A 21,051-nucleotide genomic window follows, 5' to 3' on the forward strand; every position below is an offset into this window, starting at 1 on the left:
TTTAGAGTTATCAATTTAGATAGATCTATCTTCATCAAATAATTTAAATAGAGTAAATTGAAATTTTATCAATTTATTTAAAGGAGGATCTAGGCGGTCGACTCATTTGAACCCGTGACCTGTGCAGATTGATCCGTGATGGACTTAAATTGACATGTGAGATGTGAAAAAAATTTCTTCTAAAATATAAACCTAAAATAGAAAATTTAATAGGCTTGACCTTCCTAATTCACAATCCAAATTTAAAATTTTCCACTTTTTCTATATAATGTTTTATATTTTTTATGAGCTTATGGGTTGACCTGCCTAATCCGCAATTCGTCTTGAGTTAGCTTGGAGATTTCCCAACCCATCAGAATGGAGAGCTAATCTGCCCCGCCCTACCCGTCATATGATAGGTTTTTGACGAGTCGACTCATCCCATCATGGGTTGACTAGTTCGACAACACAACCCACATTTAACAAAACATTAAATGAACATTTTATTTTTTAAAATATTATTAAATAGACACCCCCGAATATATCTATCCTAGGAATATTCTTACTTTCAGTGGTATTCTAACAATTATGATTAATTACTATAATGTGTAGTAACTATGACTATCTACTATATGTTAAATAACATATAGTAGCTATAGATTAACTGTTACAATATTATAACAACACTTAGTTTTATGCTACTGTCGCAGCTCCAATTAATTGTTAAGTATAATAACAATGTAGTTTCTACAATATATAATAGTTAATACAATACTATTATAATATTGCAACTATTAAGTAGTTAGTGTAACTATTTTAAAATAATTTTAACCAAATTAATTAAAATATTTTAATATAATAATATTTAGGATTTAATATCCAAAATTTTAGAATACACTTATATCTATGTAGTAATTAAGTTAATTATGTAACAGTTCGCGTTATAACTATTTTAAAATGTAATTTTACTAAATTTTAAAGAATTTTAATCAAATTGTAAGGAATTTGATATAATATATATATATATATATAATAATTTTGATTAAAATAAAATAGTTGATTTTTTTATGTTATAAACAACGCTAAACTTTCAACTTTTGAGTATTTGTATAATTTGAGGTAATATTTGATTTTTACTCAAAAGTTTTAACCTAAAAAAAAAAAATTATAGTTCTAAACGTAAATTTTAAAAATACTTAATATTTCAACTTGGGTTCAAGTTGCCATCCATCAAATGAGATAAGTGGCTCTTACACCTCTTAAAATAACACTTTTATTTCAATAAAAGTAAAAAACTATATAAAAAATAAAAATATGTTCTAATCATAAATAATAAAGAACAAAAAGTATAATCGTTACAGAAATGTTTAGTATTTGTCAACAAAACTGAAATAAATATCAGATTTATTCATGGCCAATTGTGAACTACTGTTTGTTTATTTGTTTTTTTTTTTTTGCAAACAATAAATATTAAAAAAAAAATCAATCCAACAAGACTAAGAAAAACTAAATTTTAAGAACAAGACAGAGTTGGCAAGGAACCAGATCATCATATGTTGAAATAGAATTACCTGAGATAAGTTAGTTGGCCAAATGACCTGCTCTAAGCAACAAAAGATCCAGATATAAATAACCGAACTGGAGCATCCAAAAAGTATATATGATGCGCGCATCTACTTTGACAAAGTCGGCATGGACAAGAAGTCACCAGTCGGGTCTAGCTCCTTTGGACTGTCTGGCAATTGGCAAGGTTCATCTGATTCGATCTTCGGAACACTAGGTAGCCCTTTAATATGCATATTTGTAGCTTCCTCCTGTAACTTGGAAGATGGAATGCTGCCTTCAGATTGTACTTGCGGCTGCTGAGATTGAGAACCCACAGAAACAATTTCAGGTTGTAGCTGCTGCTGCTGTTGCTGCTGCTGAGATTGAGAACTGAAAGCAATGACTTCTGTTTGTGTCCCTTCTGCTACACCCACCACCTTCTGGAATACATCAGTACTCAAAAGACCATAGAACAGTGGCTCGGGACCTTGAGGCAGACAAGTTGTTGATTGGCTGGGGAGAATATCTACAGTTATGGGCCCGAAAACTGTATTTTGACCTTGAGATCGCTTGATCTTGGAAATATGTTTCTTACCAGACAAATGGCACTCAAATACAGCTAGTGTATCGCATCTAACATTGCATACAGTGCAAACCATAGGTTGATGCTTTTGGCGCTCTTGATTTCTAGCTCCTGCAACCTCATGTCTCTTCAACCGCCTTCCATCCAGCTGATAGCTCATTGCTCTTTTCTTCGTGCCATGCCTTCTGTCATAATTATTCATCCTTGCCATCCTTCCACGTCCAGTAATCCTTGCCATCCTTCGACGTCCCTCTACTGCAGGAACATCAATACAATCTGGAACATCAATAAAATCTGGCATCGTTGATGTTGTTGCCTCTTTTTCAGCTCTCTCTTCCTTTGAAGATTCGGATTGTGTTGCAACAGTCTGACATGGCACTTCAGGTTCCACCTTGTGACCAATTCCTGCAATTGCAGGCATTAGACTCTCGGATGCAGCAGAACATCTGTTTGCTTCAGAAACTTCAGACGATACAACAGTCACCGATGGAGTAGGCTTTATGTTTGTCTCACTAGTTGGAGCGGTTTCAAGTGTAAAACTGGTATTCCCAGAGATTGCAATTGCATTTTCAGCTTCACCAACTTGGCCAGATGAAACAGGTGCACTAGTCACTATTTTCTCTCCGCTTAGATGAGAAAATATGTTTGTTTCAGCCAGAGATGGAAGATTGGTCCCTTCCACGCTTGGGAACACTAATTCAGATTTGCCTACACAATTAGAATGTAGATCAGCCATCAGATTCTGCTGAGCTTGTATCTCTTGGAGTTTTTGCACAGTTTTCTTGTGTCGTTTTCCATTTTTGTGCTGTTCCAGAACTTCTAACCTATTACAGTCCACCCTGCAAATATCACACCAAGCAATTGGAAAGAGAGGTTGCATTGGTACTTTACTTTGTAGCGCTGCACTAACTGCAGGGGTGGGATTCCCATCCACAACCGACAATGATCCTGTCATCGATACTATTGCAGGATTTGGCGATTGGCTAGTAATGGACAGGTGATTTAGACTACTTCCCCTTTTACCCTTTGTTCCTTGTCCTCGTCCTCTGCCATTATAGGAAGGTTCACCAACACCATGCTTGGATGGGTTGAGGTTGAAGTTGCCATTGCCTCTGCCTCTGCCACCTCGGAAAGAAAAACGACCTCTTCTACCACCACCCCTTTGTGCGTATCCACCACCCACCTGCAGAAACACTTCAAAGCTTCTTACGAAAAAAACAAATGAGTTGTTGTGTTGGAGAAAATAAAAAATATTTAATATAACATGCATTATATAAGCAGATGCAGCAAAATAGAATCACGAGTTGACTGCAATTCGCAGTGAGTCGAAGTAATCTGTTAGGAAGGAACAAAAATTTTCATGTCCATGAAAGAGTACAAAAAAAAAAGATTCCTGTGGCTAAAATCCAGAATCAGTAAAACCTATAATGTAGAGAAGTATACAGTATACTGACTCAAGAACACACAATAATGAAAGTCCTGGACAATCCAAGAATGGATGTCAAGTCTATAATAAAAAAGGAATGCATATATTGGCTCCCTATTACTTGAGTCATTGAGATATGACAATAGCAATTCTAGTTGCAGTATTTGAAATATTGAGAATCTCAAGTAATCCAAACTGAGATTTGAAATCTGAGGGCAAGCCACCTTTTCTACCCCCGGCCGACTGGAGAAGTGCCACCCATCTCGAGTGTTGGTGCCAGAGGTGTGACAAAGCAAACATCGAAAGAGAAGACAAGGAAAGGAGAGAACACAAGTGGAACACCTGTTCTGAACACAAAGAGGATATGGAGGTTGTCTCGGGTGGTGATAAGGTCAAGGAGGGTTTTAGGAGCAGTTGAGGAGTGGTTGTGTGCATCTCAAGAGGCTTGAGAAGTTGTCATTGTTGTTGCAAGCACTCGTAGAGTAGTCACATGTGTCTTGAGAGTTCGTGAGTGGTCATGTGCATCTCAGTAGTCTCACAAAGTCACCGCCATCATCGTCAACAGTAGCATAGTGATTGCACGCATCTCAGGAGTCTCGCTAATGCAACACAATGAACAAATAATGCTTGCACATAGAAAAGCTCACCTAGAAAAAAAGAAAATTAAAAATTATATTAACTCAAATACATGGGATCCTAACCTCTTTTCATAGATTGACAATACAACTAACCTATCCTAATAGAACTTTAGCATACTTTTCTTTAAAAAAATTAAACAACCTTTTTAAAATGTTTCCACTTATTTCTAAATATAAAAATCATTTTATAATTTTCCATCAAATTATAAAAATTAATGACTTGGACAACTTTAAATAATTTAAGTAAAATTGAAATTCTTTACTTAGTCATTTTCCTCAACTAAAGAGAACTCAACAACCAAAGAGAACTCGTCATTGTCGAGTGAGAGGTAGAGGAGTCTAAGTCAAGTTCAGTGGCACCATATACCACATATAGGTGTGAAGCAAAGGCACCTCTTTGGTCTACTGGCAATTGTTGGTTTATTTCTTTGTGCAACTTGGGGGTAAGGTGTTGTCGCTCATCCTTGGTAATCCCAGTGTCTTTAGTCTCACGACATCCTTTCCCACGGACTGGGTACACGTGGGTGCTTTTATTAGAGATATCACTGTTTGAGAGACCATAATTCACTTAATATGAGGAGAAGATTATGTCACTAATAGGAGCGCAGGAGTACACACTCATAGTATATAACTTGTAGGCAATTCAACAAACAAAGAGAATTGACTTAAATGGATATCGATATAGTAGTAAGTTCTCAACATTGACAATTGACTAATGGCATATGCATTAGCACTAATATTTTTCATAATTTAGAAAGGACCCAAAGAGGGGGCATGAAACTTTTTGGAGTTTTTAGGAAAGTATTCTATGAGAATGTTGTCAAGTACATAGTCCCTTACTACAACGTGTACTTAAAATTTATAATCCTTATTGCTCAGTGCAACGTTTGTAGAAGTCTTTGCTAATTTAGATGAACAGGAAGCGATAAGTAAGGGAGCATTCATGAACTTTAGATGTGTTTATCGAGTTATGGTGAACGAATTCGACAATGGTAGCCTGGTAGGTTAGATAATTGAGATCTTGAGATCATATCCTTGTCATGATCAATGTAAAATTTTGCAAGTTATGTTTTGAGTTTCGCAGGGCCCACTATGAGCTATTGGTTCACTAATGATACCATCTCCTTTCTTTTCAAATTTGGATTGTGTGAGAATGTGGTAGAGTTATTTCAAAGGTTAGATCGCTTTAATGGGTGACTTAGATTTGAGCTTTTGGTTTACTGGGCTTAGCTAGGTACATCCTTGCTTAGCTAGATACATTCTGATATTTTGGTTATTGTGTTTAAAAAATATCTATTTTCTTGTTTGTCGTGAGTAACAAAGAGATCATAAAGCCAAGGTTAGCCATGCATGACATGATCCAAACTCTTTAAAAATATGTTACACTATATCTTATCTTTATATGAGCCCATTTATACTAGAACCAACCACCTTTATATAACCATTATTGTCCTCCCCACGCTAGTGCCTTAAGGTAAAAGTAAACTCCTATAGGAATTTAGCCACCTAGCATATTTAGTGTTCAACTTCTTTTGTATTTGGATGTAAGAAGTACCAATGTCTAAATGGGTAGATAATAATGTAAAATTCTATGTTATATGTAGTCATATTTGTCGAGTCTCATTGAGTTTCTCACTTAATAAGGTAATATGGTGTCCTTATTAGCTTAGAGTTCCTTCAATTGCTACACTAGAAACATCAAAGGTTAAAATGAGTGGTTTAGAAAGGTCCAGATATATGTGGACATAGGCCTTAGTCATCTTTTCTTAAAAGGAAACAAAGGCATGTTTAGATTAATAAACCTCACCATTCTTGACACAACTTGTGACAGGCACCATAATCCCTAAAGAAATGTTTGTAAGAGGTCATAAAGAGATGAAAACTTTGAGCTCCTTAGGTGGTCGTGAGTTTAAGCCAATTTTTAATTGCTCCTTCTTTTCTATATGTAGGGATGCCTGATGGAGAAACTATGAACCTAAGGAAGATGACTTGAGGCTGTAGAAATGAGCAATATTGACATATAACTTTTCAATCCAAAGGGTATCAAGGACAATTTACATATGCTCTAATTAAGGTGTCATAAGTTTTGTATATTAAAGTAGAAGGGGAGCCTTGGCGCAACGGTAAAGTTGTTGCCATGTGACCAAAAGGTCACGGGTTCGAATCCTGGAAACAGCCTCTTGCAAAAAGTAGGGTAAGGCTGCGTACAATGGATCCTTCTCCGGGACCCCGCATGGCGGGAGCTTCATGCACCGAGCTGCCTTTTTTTAAGTTTTGTATATTAAAGTGTCGACAAAGTAGCCTGCTAAGAATTTTCCTAAAGACAGTCTTAGGACTTGGTTTATTTCTCCTGTGAGGCATTTGAAAATCTAAAGGCATAACTATTTATTCATATACTCGTTTTGTTTATTTCCTTTGAGGCATTTGAAATATAAAGGTACAACTATTTGTTTGTATACTCGTTGTGTTTTGAAGGCAATCTTCCATTTATAACTTATGCTAATTCCAATCTGATGGTATTCACTACACAATTAGAACTTAGAGAATCACTAGGTTCCTAATATCAAATCAAACATGTTATTGAGTCTAGAGATACTGGAAATCCAATACTTACTGATGATTTTGTTAATGGTATGTCATTGATGCAAGGATTGATGTTTTCCTTAATAAAGTCTTCCTATTAGTATCCTTTAACCTATTAGTTCAATGCATTACACGAATTCATGTGGTAGTGTGGAAGGTTTAAGACAACTATGATCTCAAAACAAATTTTTGTTTGTGGGGATATGGATGGGTAGCAGGGTATAGTAAATTGTTCAAGAATTGTATCCTATAACTAGGGTTGCAAACGAATCGAGCCGGCTCGCGAGTTTTTCGAGCCGGCTCGAAAAATATTCGATTCGTATTCGAATTTATCGAATTCGAGCCAAACTCAAACATGTTCAAACTTTTTTTCGAGCCGAACTATAGCCCAATATATTGTTTGATAGTTCGCGAGCCTTAATATTTTATTAATATAAGTTAAATATATATTAAATAAATAAATTTCGAGCCTTTCGAGTACCTATTTTTGAGCAATAATTCGAATAGTTTGCGAATATGTTTGAATCTTTCGAGCCGAACTCGAATTCGAGCCCTAATTCGAACCGAACTCAGAACACAAAATTTTAAAATTTTCGAGCTTCAAATCGAGCTCGAACTTGAATATACCTATTTTGAGCCGAATTCAAGCCTTAAAATTTTCAACATATTCGGCTCGATTTGGTTCGTTTACACCCCTACCTATAACTCATCTAAGATCTCCTTGACATTAGGAATGGTCTCCTAGTGAGGCACTATGACCAACAAAAAGGTCCTAAGTTACCAAGGCTACCTTCACTCCCGAGTCATTCCCTTTTGATATTGTAATACTTGGTAAGTTGCATGCAAATGAGGTTCTTTTAAGTTATTCATGAATTAACTAATTACACTTACTACATGAATTGACTAATCATGCTTATTGCATATGTTATATCTAATAGTGTATAAGACAAATAAATTTTCCTATTGTCATTCATACATGTCCTTATCTACTACGGCTTCTTTCCCTATCATGCAAGTTTGAGATTTGGATCTATTGGAACCTAGCAGGTTTGCATGTTACTTGTCTATTTCTATTAGGGGATAAAAATGTCTTGCTTAGAGTGAACCACATCATTTCACTCACTTATATGATCAACGTATGCTAAGAGCATAGTGATTCCATTAAAGAAACCCAATAATAAATAATGTGGGATCCCCTTGGCAATCACAACTCTCATAAATTCCTGCCCGTAGTAATTGCTTAAGTTCATATAAGGCTTAACAGAACATGAGCTTCCAAATTATTTCCATTTCTCTGTATAAATTTACATTCTTGACATCAAAGTCATTCTCAGTCTCTAAGCTTGATTCTTGGACTTGCATTAGTTCAGGACAACCATCTTCTTCCTTGTGCCTTGTCAAGTCTCAAATTTTCAATGACTGTGTTGGTATTTTCAAGTACAGGTTCAGATGCACGATTGACATGAACTTTAATATTGACTTAAAACATTGGAAGTAATGACAAGTCATCCAAGAAATCCATATTCTTATCTTCTAGTGTGGAATTCTCCCCTTGATGATAACACTTGTAACCTTTTTCTGAGTTGATGAATAACCCGAATATCCTAGGGACAAGATTATTTGTAGTGTGTATGTTTGAATAAAATGCCGAGAGTGTTTCCATTGGATTCTTGAACCCCATGATTTTGGAAGACAAATGATATATAAAATGAAAAAGTAGACCAAAAAACAAGTACCTAAAAGTTGTCAAGATTACCAAAGAGACCTAAATTTTTTGAACTCTTCTACCTGTGTTGTACGTAACATTTTATAAGTCAAAATTTATTAAAAAAAAAACAAGTGAGAGATAGACAGGGGAAAAAGGGGAAATGAAGGCCGAGTAAAATGAAAAAATCTGATTACATAAATTAGTAAAAGAATCTAGATATAAAGGCTAGTAAAAGGAAAAAAAATGGCAATGAATGCTGAGCAAAAAGAAAAAAAAAAATTCTGCTACAAATGCTGGTAAAAGAAAAATTGGCAATGAAGGGGAGTAAAAGGAAAAAAATTCCAGATATAAAGAATAATAAAAGAAAGAAATTGGCAATAAAGACCAACTAAAAGAGAAAAATCTAACTATAAAGGTTGATAAAAGAAAATGTTCTTCCTCCATGTTGGCCCTGGGACGAGTTGGCGAGGGCGCTGGAGGCGAGCTTATTCGCCTTTTTGCCACCATGATAAAAGAAAATGTTGGCAATTAAAGGTCAAGCAAAAGGGAAATAACTAGTTATAAAGGTTGTAAATGGAATCCTGCTATAAAGGCTAGTAAAAGAAAAAATCAACAACTAATGTCGAGCAAAAGTGAAAAATCAAACTATAAAGGCTAGTAAAAGGAATTTAGTTATGAAAGTTGATAAAAGGAAAAAAAATCAGAAATGACAACCGAGAAAAAAGAAAAATTAAGCTATGGAGGCTAGCAAAAGGAATATGAGAAAAATAAGCAATGAAGGCGAGTAAGATCAACCACCAATGATGGAAACTAGAGAAAGAAATCTAATTATGAAGGTGAGTAAAATGATACAAGAAAAATTTGGGATTGGATGAGAATAAATTAATGATGATGGTGGAATAAAACAATAAAAGGTAGATATGGCAATAGATGTGCAGAGAACGCAGTGGAGGAAATGATGTGTGATAATAAAGAGAGAAGGAGAAGAAAAATGTAGGTGAATTATAAGATTATTGTTGAACCAGGTAACACCGAACCTGGGGCTACCGGCCTGGCCCCAAGGAAGCTTCCTACCGGCCGCTAGAGTAAATCGAGAAGCGCTCGTGGCGGGCGGCTTAGAAGCCCAGCATCTTGTGGTTCTACGCCCTATTTGAAGGAAAAATTTCTACAAATGCATCATACCTGGGGATCGAACTGCGGGTGCCTAGGAGATAACTTGGCACCCTTCCGCTGCACCGTAGCCCCGGGGTTGAATTACAAGATTATAAGATTATTGGTTTAGGAAATGAAGGTGAATTACAAGATTATTGGTTTAGGGATATGATTAAAGGTGTCACGAGGAAAAGAAAAAAAATTAGAGAAGAAGAGGAAAAAGAACAAAGGAGAGAATAAAAAAAAAGATTTTAGAAGATAGAATATAGAGATAAACACAAAGTCAAAAACCAAGAAGTTATCTTGGACATGAAGCAATGAGAGAAATCACATTCCAAAACAAATAGTTATCATTGTCAAGTTTAATGGGTAGAAAAGATATTGCATCCATTAGTAAGAAGATTTATGTTGCAGAGGTATTTCTCTAATTGAGGATCAGGGCAACCCGGTGCACGAAACTCTCGCCATACAGGGTCCCGGGGAAGGATCCATTGTACGCAGCCTTACCCTGCTTTTTGCAAGAGGTTGTTTCCAGGATTCGAACCCGTGACCTTTTGGTCACATGACAACAACTTTACCGTTGCGCCAAGGCTCCCCTTCAAAAAAAAAGGCAACCCGGTGCAAGAAGCGCCTGCCATGCGAGGTCCCGGAGAAGGATCCATTGTACGCAGCCTTACCCTGTTTTTTTGCAAGAGGCTGTTTCCAGGATTCGAACCCATGACCTTTTGGTCATATGACAACAACTTTATCGTTGCACCAAGGCTCCCCTTCCATTATTTCTCTAATTGAGGATAAAGATGAAATTTTGAAGATTTTTTTTTAACCCTTTTTGGGTTTTCTAGATGTATATATACACATATATTAGGGTTAAGAGGTGATGACAGAAATAGAAAGTGAAAAAATAAGATAAGGGAATGATAAGAAAAGATAGCAGAAGATGAGAGTTGCAGAGATGAGGATGTTAAGGTGGATGTGTGGACATACAAGGATGGACAAAATAAGAAATGAGAGCATTAGAGAGAAAGTAGGAGTTGCATCTATTGAGGACAAACTCAGAGAGACACGTTTAAGATGGTACGAACATGTACTTAGACGACCAATAAATGCTCCAGTTAGGCGATGTGAAACTATGATAAACTTGCATATAAAACGAGGAAGACCAAAAAAGACTTGGTTAGCAACAATAAAACAAGATAAAATTTATTTAAATATAGATGATGATATAATAGGAGATAGAGCTCAATGGCGTAAAATGATTCATACAGCCGACCCCACCTAGTGGGAAAAGGCTTGGTTGTTATTGTTGTTGTTGGAATGATAACAAAAGATATAAGAAAACGGTGTAGAAGAACTAAGGTAAAGGAAAATAAGATTAAGAGAATATGAAGATAAAAAGGCAGCCGATTTATGAAGCTCCCGCCAATACGAGGTCTCGGGGAAGGGTTGGACCATATTGGGTCAATTGTATGCAATCTTACCTTACATTTTGCAATAGGCTGTTTCCACAATCTTAAGGTCACATGAATATGAAGATAAAGAGAAGATAAATTAGGAACAATAGAATACAAAAAGAAAAAAGGAAAAAATTAACTTCATATTTGTAAGGAGAGAATAAGGAGAGAAGAACCAAACCAAGTATCAAAATGCATGAATGAGAGCGATGTTGAAGCTTGAGGATAATAGTGAATTAAAGGATAACTAATACTAAGACCAAATCACCAAGTTTCGACATTGATATTATGTTGAAAATTAAAAATTATATTAATTAAAAATTTAGGGCAGGGTTTTAGGATTTACCCTAACCCTTTTTATAGATTGATAATATGACTTATTCTTCATAAAATAATGCTCATAAAATAACAGACTTTCCTAATAAAAATCTTAAAAACTGTATTAGAGTTTTCTAGACAGACTTATCTACAAAAGAATATTCTTATGAAAACGAGCTATGTTATCATATCCCATAATTTATGAAATACTTTTAGCATGTACATGGTTACAAAATTATGTTTTCCCACAGCTTTTATCATCTCAATAATGAAGTTGTCCTATGAAATAATCAAGCCTAATGTCTATCAAGTTCCACACCTCCTTTCAATATCCACGGCACTAGTAACCACACTCTATTTCCTAATACATTTATTAGTAAATAATAAATCCCTCTACCGTGGCCATAGCCTATGACTTCCTCATTGGAGAAAGTGATTCTTGGTTGATTTGGATCACACTCCCATAAATCTTTTGCCTCATTCAAGGTCTAGACTGTAGCTCGCCCCTATCATTGCCTCTATGAATGATCTCCCTTTGGGTGGGTTGCAGATTCAAGCATCAACATTGTTAGTGATGCCCTTTAAGCCTACCCTTTTCCTTTTTGTCTTCTTGATGCTTCTAACAAGAAGATCCCTTGCCTCAAGATCTTTTGATCTCTCTCCTTTGTCTCGCTCTAATTTCATTAGTTTTACCTAGGCAAAATATTCATCAAGATTATTATTCTCCACATGAAGATCACTCACTGAAATTGAAAACCAACCTAGACCAGGAAAAAGTGAGACCCTACCTAACTAGTTGAAATTAAAGCTCCTAGTTTCGATAGTTGATAAGACCCGACCATATTTCTAGATTAAGGAGCTGAAATGGAGCATTATTTTAATTGGAACAACATAACCCAAACATAATTTAAGAAGGTCAAACTCATATGTCTTGTTGAAAAGTATTCACAAAGTATCCAACATCACCCTACCACGGTAGGAGCCAAAGTTATAACACATTATACTAAAAAGAAATAAAAATTAATTTAAAAAAGTTTTGACACACTTCAAAAAACTGAGAAGAGCCCATGTGAATAAACTTAAAACAATCTTCCTTAGGTGTAATTGAGTATCAGACTCCTTAGGTGCAATTGAGAATTAGGGTAAATTTGAGGACTTATGGATACTTTGCAATCATAAGCTAGACTCTAGGGTAACCTTCATCCATCTCATTAATGGACTTAGGCTAGAAATCCAAAAACAAGTTAAACTATTTGCCCCTAACTTATTCTTGAGGTTTGTGATAAGGTCATAAATTTAAATAGTTCCTAAAATATTCTCCATCTGAACAATCAAGTCTCATGATCAACAATGTACCACCCTTTAGAGCAACACTATCACCATTAGAGAAATTAACTAATACCTCCCTATAGAGCACTACTACAATTAGAGAAATCAACTTACGAACCCAATCAAGATAAAAGAGGCTTACCACTAGCATTAACCCTAACCAAAATGTACAATGTTATAATTAGCAGGGCAGTGGCCATATGGAATCAAAATAACCCCTGAGTCTTTGCTAAAGAAGCACTGTCCAGCACATAAAATAGCATCCTTCCCGACATCCTTCCCAACTCAAGGAACAGATGATAAGGAGGTTAAACCTAGAGATAAAATCCAAGAAACCAAGAGAGGTGAAGCAGAGACTATGGAATTTCATACAGTGCGCTTGCACTTCCTCATGTTCACAACCACTACTAATGACACATGAAAAAGCACTAGTATTTTTCATACTTATGCAAAGTATGAAAATTGATCATGGAAGCTTATCATTACCAACGGAAAATGCATGAATATAGTTTCCACATAGCCCATTTCTAAGATATGACTCACATTGAAGTAGTGGTGTTTGATCCTTATTGAGATGGACATAGTTGGCAAAATTAGTCAGATTGATATGGATTGCCTAAGTTGGATCACCAATAATAAAAGTTGATATAATTTTTCTTGAGAAATTAGCATGTCATAAAGATTAAAGAGAAATTTAGAGAAAAAACCTTAGGTTCAAAGAAATTATCTAGAAATTGATTAGATTAAATTTAAAAAAATTAATAGAATTAATTGAAAATTTCTCAAATTGAGCTTACCTTGAAAAACTTGGTTGTTTAGTCTTTTCCTTAGTCATAGCTTAATTCTTAGAGAACTCATATGAGAAGAGTCTCTGTTGTCTTATTAAGTAGCCAAGTCTTGTAGTAGCTCAAGATTCACCGCCACTAGATAAAGGATCACTTATTCAACTTCTATCACTCGCTAGAAATAAAAGACTCGCCTATCTTTCTCTTACTCGGTGTCAGTAGAGCCAGCTTATTATGGAAATCATAGATTGAGAAAGAACACACTAATCTCTTAAAATAAAAAAAAGGCCTTCAACTAAAAATCAATTCAAATGTAGTGATCCAATTAATAATAACACTTTTATTTAAAAAAATACCAATATAGTATTATAGAGTTTTCTACAAAAAAAATTTACAAATTATAATACTGGTTATAATCTATTTTATTATTTATAAATTTGTATTAATAAATATGACATTATTTGTATACCACATTATTAATAATTGAATATGTAATGACATATAATAGGTATTCTTTTTAAAATTTTAGAATATATATTGTTACTCTCATATATGAAATAATTTTGTTATATATATTTCTCTGTTTTCCATCAATTCCAATTCCTATGATTTTGTTAGTCCAATGCAACCAATACTTAAAATCTTTGACTGTCCAATTCCAATCTTGATATCAATTTTGACAAACCATGTTCCTTGTGAACATTATCTACACCATTTTAGTTAGGCTCTAGCATTATGACCTCTTTGTAATCCATTATGGAAAAGGCAACACCTACATCTTTAAACTCTATGAGTAGAATGTTAAGTTGTACCTGAACATGCCTAACCCAACCCAACTAAAATCAAAAGCAGCACATTCTTCAAGATGCAATCTTCAAGACAGTCCTTTCACCTTCCAACAGAGTCTCATTTTGAGAAAAGAAAAGAACTGACACTATGGTCGGCCTGATACCTCATCTGAAGATCATCTCATCTCCTTAGAGTTATAAATATAGATAAGTACTAAGATATAACTCTTAAACAATTAGAGCTGATGAACTAGCACGCAATAGACTTTTTCTGACATCACAGTTGTCTAACCTTTCATACTGTAGCATGAAACTTTAAAACGTCTGAACTAAATAGGCAAGTCAAAAGATTCTTACAAAGAAAAAAGTTTTATTAGGGAAAGCATAAATCTTTGCATTATCTTTACATTATTAATATCCTTAAAAGGATAGCTCTCGGAGAATAAGTGTTGAAAGTCATGTCATCAACAAAATCGTCATAAGTATATGTTCCTTCTATCTAGACTAACATGCTTGATTTGAAGGCAAGGATACAATGGTCCTCCAAAATTGACTTGTGTAGCGGATACCATCATATAAGAATTAGCATAGGTGATGAAAGGAAGATTGCCTTCAAAACACAGGATGAACTATACGATTGATTACCTTTACACTTTTGAACACCCTAAGTTCATTCATGAGGGTAATGAACCAAGTCTTAAGGCCATTTAAAACAAAATTCTTAATAGTCTAGATTGACGACATCTTAACACACAATAAGGCCCATAACACCCACTTAGAGCTTACTTAATTGTCTGTAATACTGTAATAATCCCTTCAGACAAAAAAGTCTAAAGAAGTGCTCATTACTACATTACCAAGTCTTATTCTCCACATTCATCCGCAAATTATCTCTGGAGATCTTGACAAAATTAGAAAATGATTAAGATTTGGTCTGAACCCACTACTGCCAAAGAAGCTTAAGTTTTTATGCCTTTGTAACCTTCTACTGACATTACATTAGGAATTTTAGTACTATTAATTCATTCAACTTTAATCTAAGGCTAATGGGAAATGGAAAATGTTGATGAAGAAGCAACACATGAGTGGTGGCATCACCAATTGGTATTTGGGAGGTACATGGTGAGTGGGTAAAGGAGCCAATTTTGGTAATAAAGGTGAGATAGAAAAGCAACCGATCAATGTTGAGCCGTGAGAGAGGAATTTGTGCGTAAAGTGAGCAAGGGAATAGAAACAACGATCTCACCGAGGAAGAATTGTCTTGCAAAGGCATACATGATGGGTGTGGTGGCATGGATAGTGATCAATTTATGATTAGCTACATTGGCTAGCAGGCCATAGACACTTGATTCTTATAGAAGGATCATGCATAAAGGCAGGTTAAGTCGCACCTTCGTTAGAAGAGAGGTAGCAAACAATGCAACTCAATCAGGCATAGTGAGGTTTCTACGAGATATGGCAGTCACGTTTTACAAGGGCAGGGATAATGACAACAAATACAATAGGGTGCTAATGTTTTTCTTTAATCTCTATAACCCCAATTCCCCCACATGACCACCCCCTACAAAATAATAAACATTATCCTCTACTAGCATTCAACAAAATGCAAACAAAAACAAGGTTCTCCTTCATGCCAAAATAGCAGACAAAGTCCAAACTTCTCCATCTTGCCTCCTTTCATCCAACAACATTGTAGCTATCAATCATTCCTAGTCATTTTAATGTAAGCTATCCCTTTTGGGATATCACCATGCAAAAGGTAAGAACCAACTTGCATATGAGGTTAAGATCCAACAAAAGCATAACAATTTATAAAGAGAGAGACGTGAAAATTCACAATGTAAATCTAGTTCGAATGATCGAGATCTTTGAGTAATGACTTCAATAATAAACAAGTTCACATCAATTCAATGTGATGCAACCTCTTCAGAGAAATACCTTTATTTAATTTTGATAGTTAGTTACTTTTATGCAGCTAAAAAACTTTTCTAAAAAAATCACTATCCTCTAGTACTAAGAACAACATAAAATAAAACAAAATAAAATAAAATAAATTTAACCATACTTTAGCATCCAAAAAATGTATACTAGTCCACAAAAAAAACTTTACTGTGATCAGTTTCTATGCAATTTTATTTTTATAATTTTCATTACATATCAAAAATTGAGTTGGCAATGACAATAGAAACTACCACTATCATTTAAGATGTTAAGCATGAGGATTTTGGAACTTAAGTAATCTAGTATGAATGAATACATCATATCCATGAAAACTAAATTAGACAACTTAGAATGTTTCAAAAAATACATTGTATCACTTAAACAATGTCATATTTTTGAGAAGCTAAGTTCATTCCTGAATGTCATGATATACATAAACATGGATCTAGACATGAGCTGCATAAATAATAGAATAGATGACCTAGTTTTAGTAGTCAATCAGATGGAAATGCATTCTTTTATTAATTAGCATGACAGATTCTTTTGACTGCTATACCATAACCAACCACCAACAAGCATGATTTGCCAAGTTGTTAGAGTCATTATGAAAGAAAGCCCAAACCACAAACACAGACAACATCAATTAAGCCACTATAACAAATTCCTTCATCTGTTTACTCAATCCCAATTCAAGAAGAGTTATAGATGATGACAACCAATGAAACAGATCCCTCCATCTCCTTACATAGTCCCAGTTCAAGAAGAGTAATAAGTGATGTTAGCCTTAGTCTTGGTATCACTAGGAGAAAAACATAAACACTAATAGTTGCCATGAGCTCAAAAAACTTTAAAGTAGATTCAGGATTTGAGTCCAGTAGAATTGTCCAATGACTTGATTCCTTTATGAACTAACCTCCCACATTATCATACAAACCCATCAGAACAATTTGGACTACGCATGTAAATTAAAAAGTTTTGAAAAAAAAAAGCATTTTTAGGTAAAGTATGAGTCATTGAGTTATGTCAACATTGTCAGTGCTAAAATCTATGACTTAGCAAGTACATGAGCTCCCGTCATGGCATTAACAAAATCACAACCAAGTGCCAACTTCTCAAAGTTAAACCTGATGGCATGCTAGACATTGTAAAAAGGATCATAATAAATTTCTCCAAAATTGTTGATGAGTATCAATGAGTCAGAACTAATAATGAATGGAATATTACTTTTACAAGATAGGATGAATTGTGAAAATGACAATCATGCTAGATGGATTAATTGAATGGAAGAGTTGGTGATGAATGAAAGATTACTTTTACAACATAGGATTAGTTGTACAAAAGATTGGTCATACTCTTGAACCTTTCAAATACCCTACCGCATTCATGTGTGATAAATCAAGTCCTGTGACCCTACATAGTTCTTGGTAGTCTACTTTGATATTAAGATATATCCTTACTTAAAGCAATTATAATTAGTCATTATAACTCAAAAGTTGCCTGGCAATCTCAAGAATATTCTTTTTTTCACATCCCTAGATATCCTTCTTCATTTTTATGTCTAATAAAGGTATTTTCATAAACTTTCAAAAAACTAAGATCAAGAATTGACTTGAATACAAGTCCATTCAAGAAAGTCAAGTTTCCATGTTTTTTATACTTGCCGCTAACACTTAAGTAAGACTTTCAAGACATATTACATATTATCTCAAAGTAAGTTCCACAAGCTTAGCATTCTTCTATCAACTTTCAAGAAATAAAGGAAAGGATAACTAATGGCCCTGTCTTTGGCATCCAACCTCTTTCAATAGTTCGAAATTACCAGTAATGCACCATGTAGCAATAGGAGGCATCCTAAGTTAAGACCCACAGCTGATTGCATTCCTTAGCAAGAATATAGCAATAAGATAGTCCTTTAAATTAAATTCTTTTTGTACTATATCAAACCAAACCTTGTATTAGTTAAAATGAGCTGAGATAAATTCAAATGAATTTTAGTCATTTAATATTTTTTTCATTTAAAAATACTATATCAATTAGATAGTTAAATTAAAAAGGCTAAAATAAAATTGAATTTTACTTATTTTTTACTTCAATGCATGTCAAGATGAATATTCAGCCAAATTTTTACTAATATAATCTTCTTCTACTTAATTTATTTCCATTTACAAATAAAGCAATAGCAATTATAAGAAATAAGATTTAAAAAAAAATAAAGAACATTAGCATTCAGTTTGTTGAAGCATGTCAAAGCATATCTAAATGTCAACACACTATACAACTCATTAGAACGATCATCACAGATAGCAATATAGCATATGATAGATTACTAGTGTCAATCAATATCCAATCTACAAAATTTACTTAAGTGGTAAATTTCTACTACGTCACCCAACCTAGCACAAGATCTTAAATCATGTATTGAACATACAAGACCTAATCATGATATTTTAGTTCGTCACTTGATGGGTCAAGTTCTTCTACGAGAATGATGCTATAATAAATAGAAAAAAAGTCTTAAAAATAAGATATCCAATAACATAAATTAGTTCATTACCTAATTTTAAACTTAAAAATATTTGGTGATTGAGATTTGCATATGCTCTGGTTATTCATACACACTTAGTCAACATGTTTCATGAAACAAAATAAAAGGAAAACGCATTTACTGAACCGCTTAAACTGAAACCTAGTATTTCTATGGGGAAATAGCATCCGATGACATCAGGTACTGTATGCAACAAATGACAAGGTTAGCATAAGTTTAATCAAGTTTTGGAACGCAAAGAATAAGCTGAATTTATTTTTTGTGAAAGAAGGCATCCTAATTGGTGCTAACACCTCAACAAACACAAAACGAGCCATAAAGAAGAGGGAAGATTTTTGAAATGGTTAGGCAAAAGCAGCACAAAGAAAAGAGGAAGAAATAAATCGGAGAGCTTTGGGCGATTAGGGAAACAAGCATACCTGCGGGTGTGGGATCGCCACCGCAGCCCGATCGAGCGTGCCAAATGTCCACGCCGCCGGCACTTGAGACGCCAGGTGATTCATCCCAAGAGGCGCGGAGAAACCGAAGGAGGATGGCTCTGGGGCCCCGTGATGCGTCGGCTGGGCTGCCAGGCGGAGATCCCCGTGCAGGGCCGTGGGGGCGTGGATCTGAGAGGCCCCGGGGAGGGTGGCGGAGACTGCAGCTGGCGGCGGCGGCGGCGGAGCGATGGAGTGGTAGGGGCGGTAGGGATAATCGGAGGGGTGGAGGTCATAGGGGTGGTGCTGTTGGTGGTGGTAGGCGCTGTGCGCTGCGTGGAAGATCGGCTGGGCGGGGTCGTAGGCTTGGATCGGCTGGTATTGGAGGAGGCGATGCTGCTGATGCGCTTCATTGAAGGTGGAGTCGTCCATGGCGGAAGACCACGAACGTGGGACGCCGGACCAGGGCTCTCTGCTTGTTAAAAAGGCAGCTCCCACGATTTCAATATTCACTTAAACAAAAACCAAGGACCACATCTTCATCCACCAAGTCAGATTTGGCCAGGACAATGGTTTTTCTCAGTTCTGAGATAATTGAGGATTGAATCTTAATTTTGATGAATTAATATAAATATTTTTAATGATTGTTTGTTGCAAGTGTTCTTAATAAGAAATTTTGAAGGAGCTGGATCAGACTTCACGATTATATCATATATGTCATAAGAGTGTGCTTGATTTAAGGTTATCCTTAATAACTTTGGTTATCCATCCAAGATTATCAACAAAAACTCTGTTTAATTTAGGTAATCGATGATTCCCGAGTAATATTTCATGTCTGACACATCAGTAAAAGGGGCATGCAACCCAGAATCGAAAAACCTCATAAAACTGAAGTTTTTCTTGATTTCGGGGTTACTGAAATTTTGTTACCCAAAATACCCTCGAATATGAGAAAAATGTGATAAAAAATAAAAATGTAAAGGAAAAGAGAAAAATATAAAAATTAAAATAAGAAACTTTTTAAAAAATAAAAAAATTTAAAAAACATAGAAAAATTAAAAAAAACGTAAAAATTTTAAAAAATAAAAAAAAATGAGAAGAAATAAAAAATATATAAAAACATAAAAAAATATATAAAAAATAATAAAAAGGTAAAAAATTTTAAAAAATATATAAAAAATAAAAAAAATATTAAAAACATAAAAAAATAGGAAAAAAACATAAAAAATAAGAAAATAAAAAATTTAAAAAATAAAAAAAAATATTTAAAAAAAATAAAAAATAAAAAGAAATAAAAAAATAAAAAACATAAAAATAAAGAAAAAACGTGAAAAGGAAAAAAACAAAAAAAACATAGAGTTTAAATAATAATAATAATAATAATAATATAGGGTTGGTTTTGTAACTAAGGGTAAAATAGTAAAATATTAAACTAGGTTATTCATTAAAATCTTCAAATAAACAAGTTTTTGTTGCATTAACTAGGTTGAACCAAACAATATTTGGTTATGTTTTATTCCCCATAACCTTGGTAACCAAGGTTATACATGATAACTTGAACCAAACACACTCTTAGAGTTTTCTTTAATAGTACAAAATTAATTTTTTTCTTAAATATGTTTATTTCTTATTCTGTCTATTTTTGTATGTATGTACATCTATTTTAACATGCTTAACTTTTATCTTTAACTCGTGTACTCATTTTATATCTCAACATTAAGTTTTATATAATATAGTAGGTCTAATTGTTATTTTGTAAAACTCATTACTATCATAAAGAAAATATTTGACATATTCCTCTATTTCAATTATCCTTCTTGTATCTTATATATAACATCTCTATCCACTCTTTTATCATTTAAAA

General features: G+C 34.4%; 1 protein-coding gene across 1 annotated transcript; it reads right to left on the reverse strand.

Annotated features, from left to right (window-relative positions):
* Positions 1–1,476: 1,476 nt before the first annotated feature.
* Positions 1,477–19,752, reverse strand: LOC122018950. The gene is made up of 2 exons (XM_042576430.1): positions 19,191–19,752; positions 1,477–3,290 (listed from the first exon to the last, which is right to left on the reverse strand). The coding sequence occupies exons 1-2, from the start codon at positions 19,617–19,619 to the stop codon at positions 1,653–1,655; spliced, it is 2,067 nt and encodes a 688-aa protein (XP_042432364.1). The 5' UTR covers positions 19,620–19,752; the 3' UTR covers positions 1,477–1,652.
* Between the last annotated feature and the right edge of the window lie 1,299 nt (positions 19,753–21,051).

The sequence above is a fragment of the Zingiber officinale genome, chromosome 9A (genome assembly GCF_018446385.1).
Source record: "Zingiber officinale cultivar Zhangliang chromosome 9A, Zo_v1.1, whole genome shotgun sequence".
NCBI lineage: Eukaryota > Viridiplantae > Streptophyta > Magnoliopsida > Zingiberales > Zingiberaceae > Zingiber > Zingiber officinale.

Bases quoted from the DNA above. Each gene is read 5' to 3' on its own strand.
- LOC122018950 (XM_042576430.1), bottom strand. From the start codon at position 19,619: ATGGACGACTCCACCTTCAATGAAGCGCATCAGCAGCATCGCCTCCTC. The intron at 3,291-19,190 runs GTATGCTTGTTT...GTGTTTCTGCAG, and splicing joins TGGCGATCCCACACCCGCAG to GTGGGTGGTGGATACGCACA.